This window comes from Mytilus galloprovincialis, chromosome 5, assembly GCF_965363235.1.
Source record: "Mytilus galloprovincialis chromosome 5, xbMytGall1.hap1.1, whole genome shotgun sequence".
Classification (NCBI taxonomy): domain Eukaryota; kingdom Metazoa; phylum Mollusca; class Bivalvia; order Mytilida; family Mytilidae; genus Mytilus; species Mytilus galloprovincialis.
Genome location: NC_134842.1, coordinates 96,444,874 through 96,465,422, shown reverse-complemented (window position 1 = coordinate 96,465,422; position 20,549 = coordinate 96,444,874). Strand labels below are relative to the sequence as shown.

Genomic DNA, 20,549 nt, shown 5'->3' with positions numbered 1-20,549 from the left:
TCCTGTGTCAATATGACGTTGTAAGAGTCTGAAAATGACGGTGTGATTAAATTGAAATAGTAATTTATACTCCTAGTACTCCTACAATCATTTGACAACGTTCGGCCACAGATAGCTTATGCCTTGCCTTATTACACAATGACTTGATGGAGGTCGCATTTCATCTGTACACGTGACAGTAGGACGATGATTTAAATGTATCGAAACAGTGTATTTGTAAAAGTGCAGATGACTTCTGATAAAAAGTTGCTTGACGGGACTATCGTTTTCAATCTATTTGGACGTAATGAATTTTCTTAGTGTATGTGAAAGGCAATTCATAACATCAAACATTGATAATTTTTTCCAGTAGTAAAAATATTGCCATTTATATTTAGGTGGTGCTTAATTTTTGGCGGACTGTATAATTATCCCCTAGTGGATTTTATGTTTTGGGCTAGTGTTTCTCGTTTTGGTTCCGTTGGTGTCGGATTTATGTCAAAACGAGGATTCTGTCATCTTTTCATCGATAATCATGTTCCCGGATGCTATTCTTTTTTATTCATTTCACTTGACTGGGCGGAGTTGAACCCGGTTGCTCATCATAGATCAGTCTACCTATTGATAGGTATTTTGGGATAAACTCATCAATGAAGTTTCAAGTTATGGTCGTTGATCGGATTAAAAAATGTAAACACTATGTGTGTTTTCGCCAAATAAAAGGTGAGCCACAGCCGTTGATTTTTCTTGTAAAGAAGAGTTCAACAATTATGTTTCAAGTAAAAGTATGACGACAGAAGTTGCAAAATGTGCATAAGTCGTTTTATAACGTTTTGAAATACTGGTTTTTCCTCCTCTTATTTCAAATGTTATTTTTTTTCGGGGGGGGGGGGGGTCAGTGGCGGATCCAGAAATTTTCATAACAGGGGGTCCACTGACTGCCTTAGAGGGGAACGGCTCCAGTCAAGCTACAGTAATTCCCTATATAATCAACCACTTTTTTCAGCAAAAGAGGGGGACTGGGCCTCCTGCCCCCTATGATCTGCCTCTAGGGTTGTACGGGGATATATTGCAAATAGTATTGATCACATATTAAGAAAGGAAAAATTGGGTTTAAATATTTTATTATTTATACTAAATTTGAATTTATCACGATTTAAATAAATCTCACAATCGGAAAGGATTCAAACAGAACAATACAATAGCCGATACTTTAAAATAATCTGCTTTAGCACATACAAATGATATAAATATTAAACTATTTTGTTCGTCCAATATCATACATTCAGTTCCTTTGTATATCCGTTTGGTTACACTGATAAGTCATTAAAAATCAGTAATAACAGTTATAAGATTTCCTTAGCCGTATTTGGCACAACTTTTTGGAATTTTGGATCCTCAATGCTCTTCAACTTCGTAATTGTTTGGCTTTATAAATATTTTGATATGAGCGTCACTGATGAGACTTATGTAGACGAAACGCGCGTCTGGCGTACTAAATTATAATCCTGGTACCTTTGATAACTATATATAACGAGAATCATCCTTACCACACACATATTCAAATAGACTGCCCTTATGCAAATTGAAACGTAAGCTCCGCCCGAACAGTAGAAATAACATTGGGAATTCCGTTGAATTTAAACTTTAATGATAAATAATGCGACGGATAGTCCTTGTGGAATATGATTTGATTACCCTTCTTTGACTATTAAGATATCATTGGGTTTGTAATGATGTGCGTGTTTCTCAGCCCTTTGCATGACTGTTTATTTCACGAGGAGTGCTTTGTATGCTGTTTATGTTTAAATCATGTTAAAGTTTTGATGTTTACGATATGCCACTGTTCCCGTTGGTATTTTCTATCTCTAATTTTTATTAACATAGAACTCTCCAGTGACAAAATAGATCGTTTGTTATGTTTACACTCAATGCTGACACCTCTCAATTAATTATGATGTGATGGTACATCATAAGCATACGTTGGATGCTGGAACAATTGTCGACCTACGCATATGCTACTCAAACAAATAAATGAAGTAACATCAACTGGTGAATTTTGTGCCAAGATAGCATCACACATACTATTATCTTACCTCCTATACATTGCTAGGAATATGGTTGGTTGAAGCGTCCGCGTGGAGACTGTGTATATTTCATATAAGGTTAGTAGGGAGGCGGGGCTTATTTAATACACGGTTAGTAGTGGTGTTACGTCCCCTTATATTCCATATAAGTTAGACGGGAGGCGGGGCTTATTTCATACACGGTTAGTAGTGGTGTTACGTCCCTTTATAAAAAATAAAACGGTATTGAGAAAAATCCTTAGAGATTTCAAAGAAATTAATCATTAAGATTGAAATAAATCCATAAAACACATTTAAACCTGACAAATTGTTATTATTGGCCTCTGTTTTTGTAGGATCAATGGACGTAGTTTCTTAATGCTAACAGTATTGAACGTGCTCATTTTGATAGGTCACTAGTCAGAATTTCACACGTTTAGATAGTCGGTAAGATAAATTCGTTACATAATGTGCTAGTGACGTAATACGTTATATATGGGGTCAGTAAATTCCATATGGGGATTTGTGCTTCGCTCTCACTAGCACACTATGTAACTAATAATATTTTGATATGTCATCTTTAACATGTTTAAAAACACAAATCTATCTTTTTTCCTTATACAGATACATCTACAATGTTAATGAACAGAAGATATTCCGATGTCCTTTTCTTTCGGATGCCAATAACAGACATGCTATTTTTATTGTTCTTCTTGTTTTCAAAGACCGTGGTAAGTCTATACAATTATCTTATTTAGTATGATGATCAATAAACACAATTTCTGGAGGAGACATGACAAATATGCATCAATTCGTTAAACGATACCCAGGATTTAAATGGTATGTTTTAAGCTCAAAATTGATACCGTTGTGTTTCTTATATATTTCAATTGTGTTTTGTCTTGTTGGCTTCCTTAAAACATACAGGTTATCGAATGATACCTTATTTTCAACGACTGAAAAATCCTTGGTATTCTTTTGAATGACAACAACCATTAACAAAATGTATACGTTTTATGAAATTAACGATATTCCATGCACTAGTACAACATTTGGCTATACTGTACATATATTTCTTTTTATTAGTTATGTCTGATTTTACGTGAAAAGGCCTTCTACTTTTGTACTGATTATTTTTTTCTGTCGCCACTTGATGAAATAAAGTTGTTTTTTTCATTTTGGTTTGGTTTCGCATGGTATTGAAAACGTTTTTGGTATATGATATCGAAAAGTCATCATGGTGATTGTGCTTTCATATTTGACTCTTTGAAACCGTATCAATAAACTCATCATAGATATCAGGACAAAATTTTGTATATACGCCAGGACATATCGATATCAATATCAATAATCAGGCTATATCAGAAGTATCCACATATTTTGTGTGAATTGTTATTCAATATATATTAGGGTCAAAGGGATTGGAAAACTATGCATTTTTGTGGAGATATAATGAAATAACTTACCAGATTGTAAACCGGAAATTAATGTTCATCCTTTTTGAACATGTTGAGGAAATTAAGTATTTTAATTTTTGTATTTTTGGAAACAGTGGCAGTTGATCTCTTCCATGGAATTTAGGGTGTTTGTTTATAAGGTCTTTCGACTTTGCCATGGAAAGACTTTCGATAATTAATATGGTGTTGAAATCGACATTTCCTGACCAAACACTTTTCCTTGTAAGAATGATCTCTTTTTTTTTGTCTTATGACTAATTTTCCGTTAAAAAAAATCTTAACCAAAATTGTTTCAATCTGAAGACGTCGAAAGAAATTCAAAGAGATCCATGATAGAGATTTCATATGATAATTATCTCCTTGTGTGTAGTCGACAAAAGTGAAATTTAATTGTAACTCGTTAACCGTAAACGATAAAGGCCTAGACCGATTCGAGGTCTAAGAAGAATGCAACTATTTTTATTTTTAATCTTAAAGTTTCTTGACGCAAGGTCTAATATACGATGTAGAGTTTTTATGTTTTCCAAACTTTTAAAATATATTGAACAGTTATTGCGGTTTAATCTCAATTTCTTTGGAAGAGTTATCTCACGATCATTCTTTTCCTGTTTATCATAACTCCTTCCCAACTGTAAAATAAATTAACATTTGTTTCCAAATTACTAGTTATAACCTCAGGACATCTTGTTCTATTTTTATTGAAGTGATACGTAGTCTCTATATAAGGGTTATTTCCCCTACTGATATTTTTTTACATACGTGAGATAAACATATTACTCGCTAACCTTCATTTATAAAGACCGCAGATCTTTTTATGTGAGGTGATCAGTCTGAGAAAAGGAATTTGAGATTAAAAATAATTATCAACGTCTATTTAATTTGACTTTTGACAGGTTCCGTCATCAATCACATTGAATAATGAAATAATAACTTTACCAAAGTGATAATTGCGAAATTTTGTAACTGAACAGTTTTGATCGTAAGGGGACGATATATTTTCAAAGAAGTTTTATGGCCATATAACTTAAACCGTTTGCTGTATAGAGTATATTTTGATTTCAGATCATTCTTTTGTGAACTTGAAATCAATGTCAATGTAAAATGTTAATTTAACGTTCTAGATATTGATCTTTGCCATAACTCCATATAGGTTATACTAGTAAATAATAGAATCATAGCCTCTGCTACATTATGTTTGTAGACGTCTCACCATGTAAACATTTCACTGGAAATGAACTTTTGGAAACAAGAAGTAGTCGTTTTTCACCTAATAAAAGATACTACATAAAAGCAGAATATTTGTGGCCTTTTGAAAAAAGGAAATAACAAAGTGTATATTTTAGCTCCTATACACTTCTACGATCATTGAAAACAGTTCAGAATACACATCGAAATGTAACAAATTGTAATTGTAGGCATTTGTTATTATATAGACCAATGGATGTACGTTCTTTATATTAGTTGCTTGGTCACTTTAATAGGCCACATGTCTAAATGCCACATGTTAAGATAGACGGTAAGATAAATTCGTTACACTTTGTGCTAGTGACATAATGCGATATATAAAGGGTAGGTAAATTCCATATGAGATTCCAGCTTCGCACTCACTCCATATGGATTTAACCTACCTCATATATACCGTACTAGTTTATGAGCAAACTGTGTAACTAATAATACCCAATACTTCATGCAAAATATATATATTTTTAGTCTGTGTTTTCTAGCTAAAAGTAATTATTTGAAATTGTTTTAAGGAAACTGGTAGTGACTTCTAAGTGTTCTTTGGACAATTGGTTAGAGAACAATTGGTTTCTATATTTTGTTTCCTCTTCTGCCACATAACTTTATTTTGTTTGTTTCACAATATATGGATTAGATATTTTGCATATGATATAGAACTGTTCATAATCTTTTAAAACTGACAACGTTGAATCAAAAATTTAAAATATTCTCAATGAATTTAAATCATTTTAAAGTCCATGTATGTAGAAAGTAAATATCACTTTGAAAATTAAAAGTCTGTAAAAAGTAAAAAAAATAAGACATTAATTGGCGAATCTTTTCGCTGGCATTCTTCTTTCATTTATGTTCTTTGATGTCATATGTTGATTAAACCGAATCGCAAGAAACCTCTTTCGGATATAACTTTGAAATTGGACGATTTGTATGTCAGTTGTTTGTACGCAAATTCACTGATCTAACGAGTTAATCCTTGCCAACCAATAGTTAATTTATAATGGTGCCTTCCAATTAATTCTAGGTAAGTCTTCACGTATTTGAATTACATTAACTATTCTGATAGTCTGATTATTGTGCCATAGAGTCGTGTGGTATTCCCTTAATGATGTAAGATATTAATTTTTCCATCTTTGTCTAAAACGTTGAATATTATGCTGATCCTGCAGACGTTGATTCAAATTGTTATGTGTCATTAATTGATTGATTATTCCTGTTTGTAGACGAATACGGTAAAATATTTTTCTCCAGCTAAAAAGATGATTAGAAGGTGTCAATGGTTCAGGTTTGTTGACACCCGATGACACCCACGTATTTGGTTTGTCGTTGATTCATTTCTGAAATCAATATTTTTTGTACGATTTAAGACTCATCTGTCAAGTTTTATACGATCTTTAAATGTTCGGTTCTAGTAGAGGCGCAAGTAAGTAAACAGATGTAAACTTTAATTCTTGAATTATAGGATTGAAAAAAGTAGTCCTGCAACGTCCAAGTAAACGGAAATGTATCTTGTACCTATCTACTGGTAGTGGTGGCAGGTCCTGTTTTTGATGAGTCTTTCTTATCACTTTACGGCAAGTGATACATTTAAGTAATACGGCATTGACACATTGATGAATTCATGAAATTCAATATATCGGACGTAATCAAGTTACTCTACTAGTTACTCCTCCGTGTAGGTGCTTCACATGTGCATCACTAATAACCTAATTTGTAAAACCATGCTTTGTCTGCAATAAATATGGAATATAGCAGTTTCGCTCAAATGTGCATTGTTAATTCTGCCTCCACTTCTCAAAATGTTCTGATTGTCTTTATAAAGTTTCAACTGTTTTAATATTGACGGATTTTATTCAAATTGATGTGTTGAAATGAAGTATCCTGAGTATTCTTGATCCATAATAATGTTGAATGGTTAATTTGCTCTACCGAAAGATCTGATGTTTACCTTTTATTCTTTTGAAGTTGACAATCCTGGATAAATGTAAGTTCATAGACGGTAATATTCAAAAGTCTCCTTAAACTACTGAAATATTCGAAATCAATAATCCAGTAAAGTCCCAATTATTCATCGAATGTCATATTCAGCATTTGTTAGCAAAACCGTTGTGTGCCGTTCCATGTGGGTCATTCATTTACGTTAATAACTCACTTTGGTTCGTGTTTTCATAATTCGTTGTTCAGAAATGATCTGCAGCAGTACCGCAATGCATGCGCATGCTCCGTATGTACTTTGACTAGCATCGATAAATACATGTAATTTCCTTACCTTGTTGTTGATATGTGTAGACTGGTAGATGATTCATTGGCAAAATAAAATCGCGGTAATTCAACAGTGACTGCTTCTTTTAAAATTCTCAAATCATTCGTACCATTTACTCATTATACTATCTGATAAGGGCCCATCACATTCAAATTTCCTATCCCATATAGTCTGCATCAACATTTTATAAGCTCGTACTGTGATTGGACTCAATACTGCTAACGGGTCAAAAATCCTTAACGACTGTTGAAGAATCACTCTCTTGGTAACATATTTCTCCTTTTTAATTGTTATCGTGTCAGTTTCAGTGTTCAACATAATCAAGTGAAGTTCAATAATCTTAATAGGTGTATAATTGTCCAGCGTGTATTCATGGTCTTGCTCTGATTTCCCCTAAATTGTTGCTTTTGCTTTTTGTGATTGTCTTAGGAACGGCTTTCGTGTAAAAAGACGCAGTTGATGTCATGGTATTGGACATATTAACATTACCAGCCTCTTGTCCATACATCCCCTTTAATAAAGCTTCATGCAGCGATATTATATCCCAGCTGTTTTTTCCATGTTCCATAGTCTTTCCTCAATTCTGCGGGTAGTATCCCGAATAGTATGGGTACAAGAAGGGGTCCATATGTATCTTGCGTCTGACCTAGAGATTCATGTCGCTTTTGTTGGCGTCTTATTTATCGTAAAATGACTTAATACTACTGAGGGTGAAGGAAGGACTTGGTTATTCGAGAAGATTTTGCATGTGTGCGTTGATAATTTTCTGCAGTTGACCGTAACGCTCCTTTAGTAAAATAATTGCCTGGTCATAGTTTGCCGTGCTAAGGGTTAACCCGGTGTTAAACTGTACTACTTTGTATTGGAGTTTTGAATTTAATAACTAATTTTTGTATATTTGTAAGAGCAGGGTTCTGGTGTACGGTTAATTCAAACGAATTCCAACATGTCTGCCGATGTTCCATATCTCCCGAAAATGAAGACAAGTCTAACTTTGGTAGTGGTAGAAATGGAGAAGAGTTATAAGTAGCATTTGCTCTGTGATTTACACAAGTGCTTTGAATAACATCTGTGTCTGATTTGTATTGTGATAACTATTGCTAGTTGTTGGAAGTATTGAAATCGATGCTGCTGGACCTTGATTTAAAAAAGTTTCAGAACGCTCGCTTTTGAGTTTGATGTGATGTCATTGAATTTGTTAATTAACACGTCCAAATATAAATTGAATTCATCACAATCCAAAATTCCTGTTCCATATCTTTGACTTGATTTTGAGGTAAATTACTTAAATTTCCCGTAAGTTCTGTTGATTGGTCTTGTGACGGCGCTTCTGTGTCCACCACGTATTGATGTTAGCTTCTCAATGGGTCAAGGCACAAGTGTTTAGGTTTAGTGGTAGTTCTTCGGTTGTTTTGTGAATTATAGAAAGACTTGTGTTTATTTCAGACTGTTCACTCTACTGACTGAAGATGTTATTTCGTCAAAACGTAATAATCATATCATGTTACAATACGTTAGGTTAACAATAAGAGTTGCATAAGTTAGTGACTATATTTGCGGCTAATTTGTCATACCGTTCTTGTATTTGACACAAATTAATCGTACTTTATAAATCATCAACCGTAAGCGTGAGCGAATAGGGTATTTAGCTTTGAGGTTATTGGTCCACCGTAAAGAAAAAGAAGTCAGGGTCAGAGGTCAAGGTCATGTCCTAGAAATTCACTTTTCCTCATATCGCTTCTCCTCTGATACCGTATAAGATATCGCTGACATTTTTTTTACTAGATTGTGAGTTGCGACGTGTCGTAGAAAATACATTTTGAGCAGAATACTTATTTAATTAGAGTTTCAACCCTCGATCTTTATGTTTAAATAACTCCTTAACCATAAATATTATATACCTATAATTTGAGGTTCTGGCTGTAAACCTGTTATTGAGGTCGAGATTCTAGATTTTGACCTTTACTATAACTTCTTATGTGTATATGTTTACATGGTTAACGTCACTGGTGTCATTTGCATTCGGTCGGAAATATATGACCTCGACAAGTTTAAAAAGACGTTAACTTCTTTAGCTAGGGGTAGCCATATTTTGCTTTAATCTTATTTTGAAGTACATTTGTACCTCGGGCTAACTTTTTTTTCATTATTTAAATCAAAACTACATAGAAACCATATATTTCATAATCAGTGTAAAGTTACCTATTATTTGACACACTTTGATTTATAAAAAGTGCATTCAATATTGTATTTGTGGAATCGTCATAGCATGCAATATTTTAGCACCAGACATTATACATGTTGTATTTCGAGTTAAAATCTATCCATAAAAACCAGGTTAAACCCATTATTTTTCGTAAAAAGCCTGTACCAAGTCAGGATTACGGCTGGTGTACTGTGAATTTTTTTTCATTTTTTTAGGCTACCCCTTTTTGAAATGACTGACGAGTTCTGTATTTTAGTTTACTTTTTTTTTTATATCTAAAAGAAATTTGACTAGAAAGAGAATAGTACTAAAAGAGGGACGAAAGATACCAAAAATCGAAAAAAAAACTGACAACGCCATGGCTAAAAATGAAAAAGACAAACAGACAAACAATAGTACACATGACACAACATAGAAAACTAAAGAATAAACAACACGAACCCCACCAAAAACTAGGCGTGATCTCACGAATATTGAATGTCGAAAACGATAGTTGAAAGTTATGAAAAATCTAATGTCAAAAAAGAATGTTGAATATTGAAAACTTATGTTGAATGTTGAAAACGAATGTTGAAAACAATTGTTGAAAGTTGAAATTCGAATGTTATATACACACAAATGTTGAATATTGAAAACAAATGTTTAATGTTGAAAACGAATATGGCAAATGTATATGGTTGAATGTTGTGTACGAATGTTGAATGTTGAAAATGAATTCTGAAATTTGAAAATCGAATGTTGAAAATGAATGTTGAATGTTAAAAACGAATGTTGAATGTTGTGTACGAATGTTGAATGTTTAAAACGAATGTTGGAAGTTGTGAAAAATCTAATGTTGAAAGTTGTGAAAAATCTAATGTTAAAAGCTGTGAAAATCTAAAGTTGAAAAAGAATGTTTAATATTGAAAACGAATGTCCGGTGTTGAAAACGAATGTTACAAGTCGAAAAACGAAAGATGAAAAATAATGTGAATGTTGAAAACGAATGTTGAATGTTGATAAACAATGTTGAATGTTGATAAACAATGTTGAAAACGAAAACGAATGTTGAAAACTAACGTTGAATGTTGAAAAGGAATGTTGAAAGTTGAAAATCGGATTCAAACTTTCAACACTCGTTTTCAACATTCAACGTTCGTTTTCTACATTTGACATTCGTTTTTAAACATTCCAAATTTGTTTTCAACATTCGATTTTCAACTTACAATATTCGTTTTCAACATACAACATTCGTTTTTCAACATTCGATTTTCAACTTTCAACATTCCTTTTCAACATTCAACGTTCGTTTTCAACATCATCTGTTTCGATAATTTCTTCTGTTATTACCTCCGAGTCCAATGTATTTAAAATCTGTTTGTCATTATTTGCCAAAGTTTTCTTTTTCTTTTCAACTGCTTCCAATAATGTACATATTTCCTTCGGGTTGAAAGGCGTATCAACGATGGTGGCCTCCAGTTTGTTTAAAACCTTCGTCACCGCTGCTTTGTTCCCCGGTCTCAAAGATTTCAATCTGCTAATGTCCATTCTCTCTCACTCCGTTAGTCACGGAACCAATGATGGGTTTTGGGGTGTATACTTCGCGTTATGTTCGATTATGTTTGACTCTCAATAAAATACAAGTGTAAGGTTCAATATTCATTTAAGCATAAGAATAGAATCATAGTTAAAATATACATAGAAACGCGACGTCACATCGTTAGTGGCGACGGCACATATAGGAATGCATAACGTTCCCGCAATCCTCGACAGGCATCGACCCATATGTTGTAAATAAACTTATCATAGATACCAGGACTAAAATGTTTATTTACGCCATACGCGAATGTTGAAAGTCGAAATTCGAACGTTGAAAAAGAAAGTTGAATGTTGAAATCGAATGTTAAATGTTGAAAACGAATTTTTTAAATGTTGAAAACGAATGTTTAAAACGAATGTTGAAACGAATGTTGAAAACGAATGTTGAAAACGAATGTTGAAAACGAATGTTGAAACGAATGTTGAAAACGAATGTTGAATGTTGAAAACGAATGTTGAAAACGAATGTTGAAAACGAATGTTGAAAACGAATGTTGAAAACGAATGTTGAAAACGAATGTTGATAATGAATGTTGAAAACGAATGTTGAAAACGAATGTTGAAAACGAATGCTGAAAACGAATGTTGAAGACAAATGTTGAAAACGAATGTTGAAAACGAATGTTGAAAACGAATATTGAAAACGAATGTTGAAAACGAATGTTGGAGACGAATGTTGAAAACGAATTCGAATTTTGAAAACGACTGTTGAAAACGAATATTGAAAATGAATGATGAAAACGAATGATGAATGTTGAAAACGGATGATGAATGCTAAAAACGAATGTTGAAAACGAATTTTGAAAACGAATGTTGAAAACGAATGTTAAAAACGAATGTTGAAAACGAATGTTGAAAAGGAATATTGAAAACAAATGATCGAAACGAATGATGAATGTTGAAAACGGATGTTGAATGTTGAAAACGAATGTTGAATGTTGAAAACGAATGTTGAGAACGAATGTTGAAAACGAATGTTGAGAACGAATGTTGAAAACGAATGTTGATAATGAATGATGAAAACGAATGTTGAAAACGAATGTTGAAAACGAATGCTGAAAACGAATGTTGAAAACAAATTTGGAAAACGAATGTTGAAAACGAATGTTGAAAATGAATGTTGAAAACAGATGATGAATATTGAAAACGAATGTTAAATGTTGAAAACGAATTTTTAAATGTTGAAAACGAATGTTGAAAACGAATGTTGAAAACGAATGTTGAAAACAAATGTTGAAAACGAATATTAAAAACGAATGATGAAAACGAATGATGAATGTTAAAAATGAATGCTGAAAGTTGAAAACAAATGTTGAAAATTGAAAATAAAATATTAAAAGTTGAAAGTTGAAAATCGAATGTTGAAAACAAAAGTTGAATATTGAAAACGAAATGTTGAATGCTACAAAAAAAATTGAAAAAAATTGAATTTTGAATGTTATTGAATGTCGAATATTGAACCAAATTGACATCTGTAGCTGTTAACATTTAAATTAAGGATGACATGGTAAAAATAATCGGCGGTTTTAAATCCACATCAAACCGATCCTGGAATAAAAAAAGTATTTCAGATATCTTACTATTAAATTTATTGATTGTCTTCTCGAAAAGTTTGTCAGAGAATGAATAATTTGGTGTTACATTTCAATCACACATTAATCCCTTTGAAAAAGTATAAGTTGTAATAAAGGTGTATTGTCCTCTCCATGGCCGAACACAACTTCTATGGCTGTTAACTACCACCTGTAACCCTCTGTTCGCTGTTTAACTTGCAAAACACATTTTTGCGTAACCATGTCACGAAAGAATTGAAACACAAAGTCAATTAATTTGTGATGATGATCGTAAACTTATTTCGTGTCGAATGTAGCCGTCTTTTCTACTCATTTCTCTGTTCTATCCGATTATGTTTTTGAAAGACGCGTACTGCTACAGATAAGTCTAGTGAACATGCACAAACATAACGAGTTACGATATATGAAAACTCCATACGATTCAGCAGAAGGTACGCAGCTGCTGGGAAAAGGGGAGTTTTATTCGTCATGTTTGTTATAGATTCTTGTTCTCCAACATATAAATATATTGTGGGTGTTTGGTATTTTGATGATATTGTCATCGCTGTATTGGTTTTAGTTGCTAATCGTGGATGGTGATGTTCGTGCTTGGTGATGTCCTGTGATATTTTAGTACTGCCGAGTAGTTATTTTCTTCTTATTATACCTCAGTTATCATTTTCTATATAAAATAAGTACACAATATTTTCACTATTTTACAAATTACAAGCTTTGAACTATTGGACCGGTCAAAAATTTCCAATTTGGACCTGGATGAAACTATTTGACCGCGAGAGTCATTATATTTCGCGGAATTTTAAATGCAGCTACTCGATCTGAGGATTTTGAAAATAACGCGGGAGTAACGACGTCGTGTTTTACCTTTTGTATCTAGTATAGAGTTGACGTCAGTGCAAGATGTAGCCTTAGCATTTGGACATATCTATGAAATAAACGTTATGGTTTGGTTTCTTCTTTTAAATATTACGATAGTTGATTTATCACCGCTATTTATTATCTGTTGTCTTTTTCGATATAATAAAACACTTACTGACTGGATATTCGTTGTATAGTAAGTTTATTGTCCCTCGGAGACAACTATTGCCCTCGGCTACACCTCAGGACAATAGTTGCTCTGCGGGACAATAAACTTACTATTCCACTCATACCCAGTCAATAAGTATACACTGTCATCATATGAATGTATCATAATAATACTCAATATAATTTTTTTGCTATAAACTGAACCAGTCATGTTCAAACATTTGTTCGTGCCGAGCGAGTGACGTGAATAGTAACAGGTAAACACGTTGTTTAATGGTTCATGGAAATCAACATGATCAAGATATTAGAAATGTATATTGTTGAAAACTTGATATTTTGAGTTTTGAGAAACGACTATCTGAAATTATTGTTTTGCAAAAATCTAAATTACTAAATTCAAATTAGTATATCTTTTTAAGTTTACAAAACACAGGAACGAAATTAATTGTCATAATTTCAATAGTTCAAAATTTTCAAAATTTCGTAGATAACTTCTAATTTTAGCTTTGAAAAATCTGGTGTTACTTCAATAATTCTTAAACGGTTTCTTCTTTTAATGATACATAATAGATATAGGAAGATGTTGTGCGAGTGCCAATGAGACAACTCTCCATCCAAATAACAATTTTAAAAAAGGAAACCATTATAGGTCAATGTACGGCCTTCAACACGGAGCCTTGACTCACACCGAACAACAAGCTATAAAGGGCTCCAAAATTACTAGTGTAAAACCATTCAAACAGAAAAACCAACTGTCTAATCTATATAAAAATAAGTATGTTTTCGGGTGTGATATTTAACAGTTTCGTTGTCTGTTTAATCTTTGCAACCATAATGAAAATATGCTTCTAAAGTATGAATACATTATATAAAATCATTGTATCCATATATTCACCTTTAGTTGTTCTCATTTAACAGTGTATGGATTCAATGGAAAATCTGCGTAAAAAAAAGAGAGGTGGAAGATTGCACAGGAAAACCGGTAATTTCAATAAATTCAGTGATCTATCGACAAAAGTGCATAAAATGAAATGTAAATTACGACTGTTTGACATATACCCAACATCTAGTTGTCTTCACAACTTACTGCAAAGCAATACTTTGGTGGATACTTTATTTGCAAGATAAGCCCTTTCTAGCTGACATGACAACACTTTGTGTTCTCTTTTTTTTCTTGGTGTACGTACACATTAGAAGATCAGAGTTGTATATTAGCGATGTAATGCTTCTTTTAAATAAATTGCACGCAAAATAAGTTGATTTACAGTTTTAGGCTTTTGGCTTTGAATAGGTGCAGCGTGTTTAAACGTATGTTATGAGATTTCTACCTCATGGACCTCTAGCCAATGTAGCAAACACACAGCAATTCACACAGTAAATCTCAGTTTAAAAGAAGTCCCAGTCCGATGTTAGAATAGGTAACAGAAGAATCTAAGTAAACAAAATGACAATGGTACATAAACTAGACATGCCAGCTTCAGACCTTAATTAAACTGATTGAAAGATTGTGTCTTTGTCACATGAAATTCAACCACATTCCCTCTCGTGAGGGGTTTAGTATCAGAGCATCATAAAATATACAAGAAGAACATAAACCGTATCATGCCAATAACTGGTTTTAGAATAAATATGTGTATTTCAGAAGCAAAGACCCTAAGGGTGAATCAATATCAATTCCAAAAAATGCTACTTTTATTTTGTTCACTTGATATTTATTTTCATATATAAAGATAAATAGTAATAGGCATCATATCACTGCCTTTTCATCAAGACAAAATACACGACGATGTACATAATTAAAAGTCGGCCAACGACCTGCATCAATTATCAAAACTATACCATAAATAAATCTTAAAAAGTCTCTGATTGATGGTGGGTTACAATACAAATATGATAACAAGTATCAAATCTTAATTTACGAGCTTAATGAACATTATCACAGTCAGAGTAAAGACGTGAAGAGAAAGCTGTATATACATGAAAGAATTTCATAAAAGTTATAAGTATTCTGTAAAAAAAATATTGCCTTCATTATTTAAAAGTATACACAGAGTCTATTTAAACCTTATGTAAAATGAAGTCTTGTACATGGACCTATACCTTTTTTTTTATCGATGTTCGTTAAGCAAGGAATCTCTAAATTGTTGACAAAGAAATTTAAAAGTCGTTGAAGGATTCCTCCTGTCGTCACAAATGAATATGTATAGTACATTTACTGACACTGTCGAAGGCTATTTGTTCAGCCGAAATATTTCCAGCACCGTTTTAATAAGATCATCTTCGTATATATAGTTACTATCACATAAAAATATCGTTGCGCAAATTTCTAAGTTGATATATACATAAGAAGCAGTTCAGTCTGATGTTGCTGTATGTCATATTTGTTTGATGTGTTATTTGCTTTCAGGTCATTTGTTTTACATTTTGTCATTTTGAGTCATATATCGGTTTTGCTGTAAATGTTTGTTCGTTTGGTCACTTGTGAAAAGTTGTTTTATTTGCAGTTATATCACATCTTCTTATTTATATTGTAAACTGCTTGTCTTATTTTTAATTTAGCCATACTGTTGTCTGTTTTTTCTTGGATATATGGACTTCGGTAGCTGTTTATATCTTGGGATACCTTTTTTTTTTTTGTAACAGTTAATACAATTTTAGAACAAATTGATGTATATTGTGTTGTATCGGTTTGTTCTACTCTTATTTTTTCTACACTTTATATAGTTTTATGATATCTTCAAGTCAGGAATATGACAGTTGTTGTTCATTCGTTTGATGTGTTTTATTATTTGATTTTGCGATTTGATAAGGGACTTTCCGTTTTGAATTTTCCTCGGAGTTCAATATTTTTGTGATTTTACTTTTTGTCAAAGTTATATGATGTTTTCAACATTAATTTCAGACAATATGGTTTAGTATAATAGCTACTGTTAATATTATATAAGCTGCAGTGTCATATTACCTATTGTGATAGTTTGGTTGATTTTTGTTTTACATGGATTGTGATGCAGTGCAGCAAGATACGTTTACACTGTACATATACATAAAACTTTCTGGATTTCATGTAATATCCATAGTTGTTTTGTGTTGCCTTGATTTGTCATCTCGGTTGATTTATATAATCGGAACCACTGATTCCCTCATTTATCATACATTCCATAGTATTTTTGACATAGGGATAATATAAGGGAAATAAAAAAAAAAAATTGAAAAGCTATAATATTAATTAAAACAACTATTTAAACTGGTCGGCAATATTTGAATGTTATTTAGTGAGATTTTAAGAATATCAGTGCAGTAATATTTTCATTCATATACTTTCAAGAATTCCAGGGAGTGTTGATAGCCAATCACACATTCATTCTGATGGAGAAGTAAAAGATGTTACAAAAAAGCTTGCAGGTATGCCACTTCCTTATTTGGTGGCCTGTCCTTGATGTCTGAGAGCACAATATTACAACTGCTTAATCCAATAAAAACCTTGAACAACTGATATAACATGAAATAACAAAACACAAAGCCAAACCCGGACAATATATCAAGTATACGAGGAATGTACACAGCCTCATGTCAATTTATTTCTTATTTGTCATGGTTTTCATTTAAAATATAGCTGTAATATAAAATAATACAATCAGTAACACTGCTCCGTCTATATTCAAGTGATATTGAATGAGATTAAAGGAATATCAGAACATGTATTTTATTATTTTCATTCATATACTTTCAGAGAGTTTAGCGAGTGTTTATTACGATTCCAACAGTCAGAACGATGGAGAAATAAGAGGTTTGTAAATTCGTTTTAATTCACACAGAAAAACACAGTTTAAAAGACGTCCGAGTCCGATGTTAGAATATGTAACAAAAGAATCAAAGTAAACAAATGACAATGGTACATAAACTAAAAAATGACTACAAGCAATAACTGACATGCCAACTTCAGACCTTAATTAAACTAATTGAGATTGTGTTTTCGTCACACAAAAATCAAGCACATTCCCTCTCGCAAGGGGTTTATATCGTATCATAAAATATACTAGAAAAACATCAACCGTATCATGCCAATAACTGGTTTTAGAATGAATTAGTTTATTTCAGAAGGAAAGACCCTATTTGTGAATCAATATCAATTCAAAGAAATACAATCAGTAACACTGCTCCGTCTATATTCAAGTGATATTGAATGAGATTAAAGGAATATCAGAACATGTATTTTATTATTTTCATTCATATACTTTCAGAGAGTTTAGCGAGTGTTTATTACGATTCCAACAGTCAGAACGATGGAGAAATAAGAGGTTTGTAAATTCGTTTTAATTCACACAGAAAAACACAGTTTAAAAGACGTCCGAGTCCGATGTTAGAATATGTAACAAAAGAATCAAAGTAAACAAATGACAATGGTACATAAACTAAAAAATGACTACAAGCAATAACTGACATGCCAACTTCAGACCTTAATTAAACTAATTGAGATTGTGTTTTCGTCACACAAAAATCAAGCACATTCCCTCTCGCAAGGGGTTTATATCGTATCATAAAATATACTAGAAAAACATCAACCGTATCATGCCAATAACTGGTTTTAGAATGAATTAGTTTATTTCAGAAGGAAAGACCCTATTTGTGAATCAATATCAATTCAAAGAAATGCTACTTTAATTGTGTTCACTTGATATTTTTTGTTCATCCATATATAAGGATATTAAGTAGTAATCAGATTATAAGAATATCCGTGCATGTAGTTTATTATTTTCGTTCATATACTTTCAGAGGGTTTAGAGAGTGTTTATACCGATTCCAACAGTCAGAATGATGGAGAAATAAGAGGTTTGTAAATTCGTTTCAATTCTGTTGACTTCCTGCATCACTATGAAAGGATTAACAGTCAAATCATCTGTTGAAGTTAAAATTGTCTCCGGTAATTTTATAACGCCTACAGTGTCCTACGTCTGTTTGTGACATTATGGCTGATTGTTGATTTGCATGACGTCTGATACATGGATAACATGATATATTTTTTCGGTCGACGCATCTAGTATTGTTCCTTTTTGGAATTCATGTGATTTTCTTAATTTGTGTGTGTTACCTAGATTTGTTGTCTGAATCGAGTGAACAGATTTAGACTTCAGTGAAATGCTGTACAACTATTTCCCTAATTTATTATTCATTCCATGTCTTATATGACACTGCTATAATAAAGATTTACAAGAAAACTTGCATCTTCATTTCAATGCAGCAATTAAGCCTTGAGCCATATACTCTTTATGTGTTGTGTAATGACGAAATTTCCGAGGATTCCTTAAACAGAAATGTAAAAAATCTAGGAATATCTTTCAAAACTTTGCTTGTTCAATAATATTATTAAAGGTTACAAAATTAATGTCACTGCATCGTATACACATTTCGACTAATGATGCATTAGCGATGTTGACCGAGAACAAATATTTGCAAATCCATAACTGTACACACACGTGGTACAATTAGTATTACTTGAAAGGACTAAACGCATTGCCAAACGAGAAAAAGGAATCAGATGCTTGGGGAAGATAAACTCTTAAATATCAAATAATTTCTTATGTTCGATACCTGCATATTTAACATCGATTAAATGAAATAAAAAAAATATTAGTGAAACTGGACGGTCGAGTACTTAACTTATAATTTGTGTTGTGTTGGATTATATCAGTTCATGTAGTATACCATTTTTATTTAATTTCAGAATGTTTTCTTAATGCTTCAAACAGACAGAGCGATGAAGAAATGACAACTTACACTTAATTATATTCTGTTTCGTTTCTAGAACGTTATCTATCATATGTTATTAAATGTCATCATGTCTTAAACATGCTATATGGAAGTGTTTTTACTTCAAAGATTTTAAGATTTATCACAAATAGAAATTTCATATCATATATCATTAAAATTGAGAATGGAAGTGGGGAATGTGCCACAGAGACAATAACCCGACCATAGAAAAAAAAACAACAGCAGAAGGTCACCAACAGGTGTATATTTAATAACCTTTGAATACACATAATGTTAGCTGCTGCTTTTGAAGTATATACATATATTTCTAACACCGTCAACAAATCCTGAATTCCGATCTATTTCATAGCTGTTGTATAGTTTATAGGTAAAAAGTTGATCATGTTTAATCACAATACAAGTCATATTTACTATTGTGCAACACTTGATCAATTAAACTCTTTCAGCTTGATAAATCTTATGTTAGGTTAGTCTTTTTGTCATTTATCTGTTTTTGAACGTTATGAAAAAGTGATTGGAAACTTTTGAATGATTTCGGCTTGATATAATCTTTTATCACAGTACAGAATGAATTGTATCAAGTCAATGTGCACCTTGCATATCAGCTGCGTGTCTGTTGTATAAGATGACAATTTGTCCTGTCTTGTCACATTAATATAATTGCATTACATGTTTGAGATCCTAATAACAGACGTTCTCGCTCAATTAAACTACGGCTATGAAGAGTGATCACCACATTTATATATACTTCGTTCACAATTGCGTCACATAATGTTCAATCTACAAATTTTGAAGACATATTCTCTCTCTTTTTCCCTGAGCTGGATGGGTACCCATAGTTTTATGTCAGTGTTGCTACACATCCTACACTGTATCTAAGTATGAATATAAATTGTGGTGTAAGCTCTGTATATGACTTGGTTATTCGATAGAGGACGTTGTTCCTGATGTTGTCACTTATTTGTACATATATAATTATATAACATATTGTTGTTTGTGTTATCGTCTTTTTGCTTTTGTTTTATTGTAATGTAATGTATGTTTGTTTTTGATATAAATTGTTTCTTGAGCATTAGAAAATGTATCTTAAAATAAAGTTTTCAGAAATATAACCAGTTATTGATAGCAACAGATTACTTGCACTAACTTATGCTAGTTTGCTATTAAAAACAATTTTGTCAATTGTTGGTCGGAAAATGAAAGAAACAAAAATGTTTCCTTCAAATATTTCCTTAAGAAAGCTAAATGTTTTTGGTTATTGTTGTCGTTAGTTTGCTGTATCATTGACGTATACAATCGGAGGAGGTTTATAGGAAGTGGTGTCTTTAATTTCAGTTCGGCACTAACTGAAGAAAGTTTAACATGTTTAACCTTGGAATATCTTTTTTAATCACAGTT

At 32.3% G+C, this 20,549-nt stretch overlaps 1 protein-coding gene across 3 annotated transcripts in view; it reads left to right on the top strand.

The window, feature by feature from the left end:
- Positions 1 to 20,144, top strand: part of LOC143074865 (uncharacterized) — a 30,025-nt gene extending 9,881 nt beyond the window's left edge. The window contains exons 1-7 of one of the 3 annotated variants that reach the window (XM_076250094.1): positions 1,876 to 2,144; positions 2,670 to 2,776; positions 14,301 to 14,364; positions 17,113 to 17,169; positions 17,624 to 17,680; positions 18,156 to 18,212; positions 19,105 to 20,144. In XM_076250094.1, the coding sequence (XP_076106209.1) occupies positions 2,681 to 2,776; positions 14,301 to 14,364; positions 17,113 to 17,169; positions 17,624 to 17,680; positions 18,156 to 18,212; positions 19,105 to 19,163 (390 nt within the window). In that variant the 5' untranslated portion in view covers positions 1,876 to 2,144; positions 2,670 to 2,680 and the 3' untranslated portion in view covers positions 19,164 to 20,144. Of the gene's footprint in view, positions 1 to 1,875; positions 2,145 to 2,669; positions 2,777 to 14,300; positions 14,365 to 16,707; positions 16,785 to 17,112; positions 17,170 to 17,623; positions 17,681 to 18,155; positions 18,213 to 19,104 lie in introns of those variants that run through there. The other 2 variants (XM_076250093.1, XR_012978135.1) reach the window with 2 other exon arrangements.
- Positions 20,145 to 20,549: the final 405 nt, after the last annotated feature.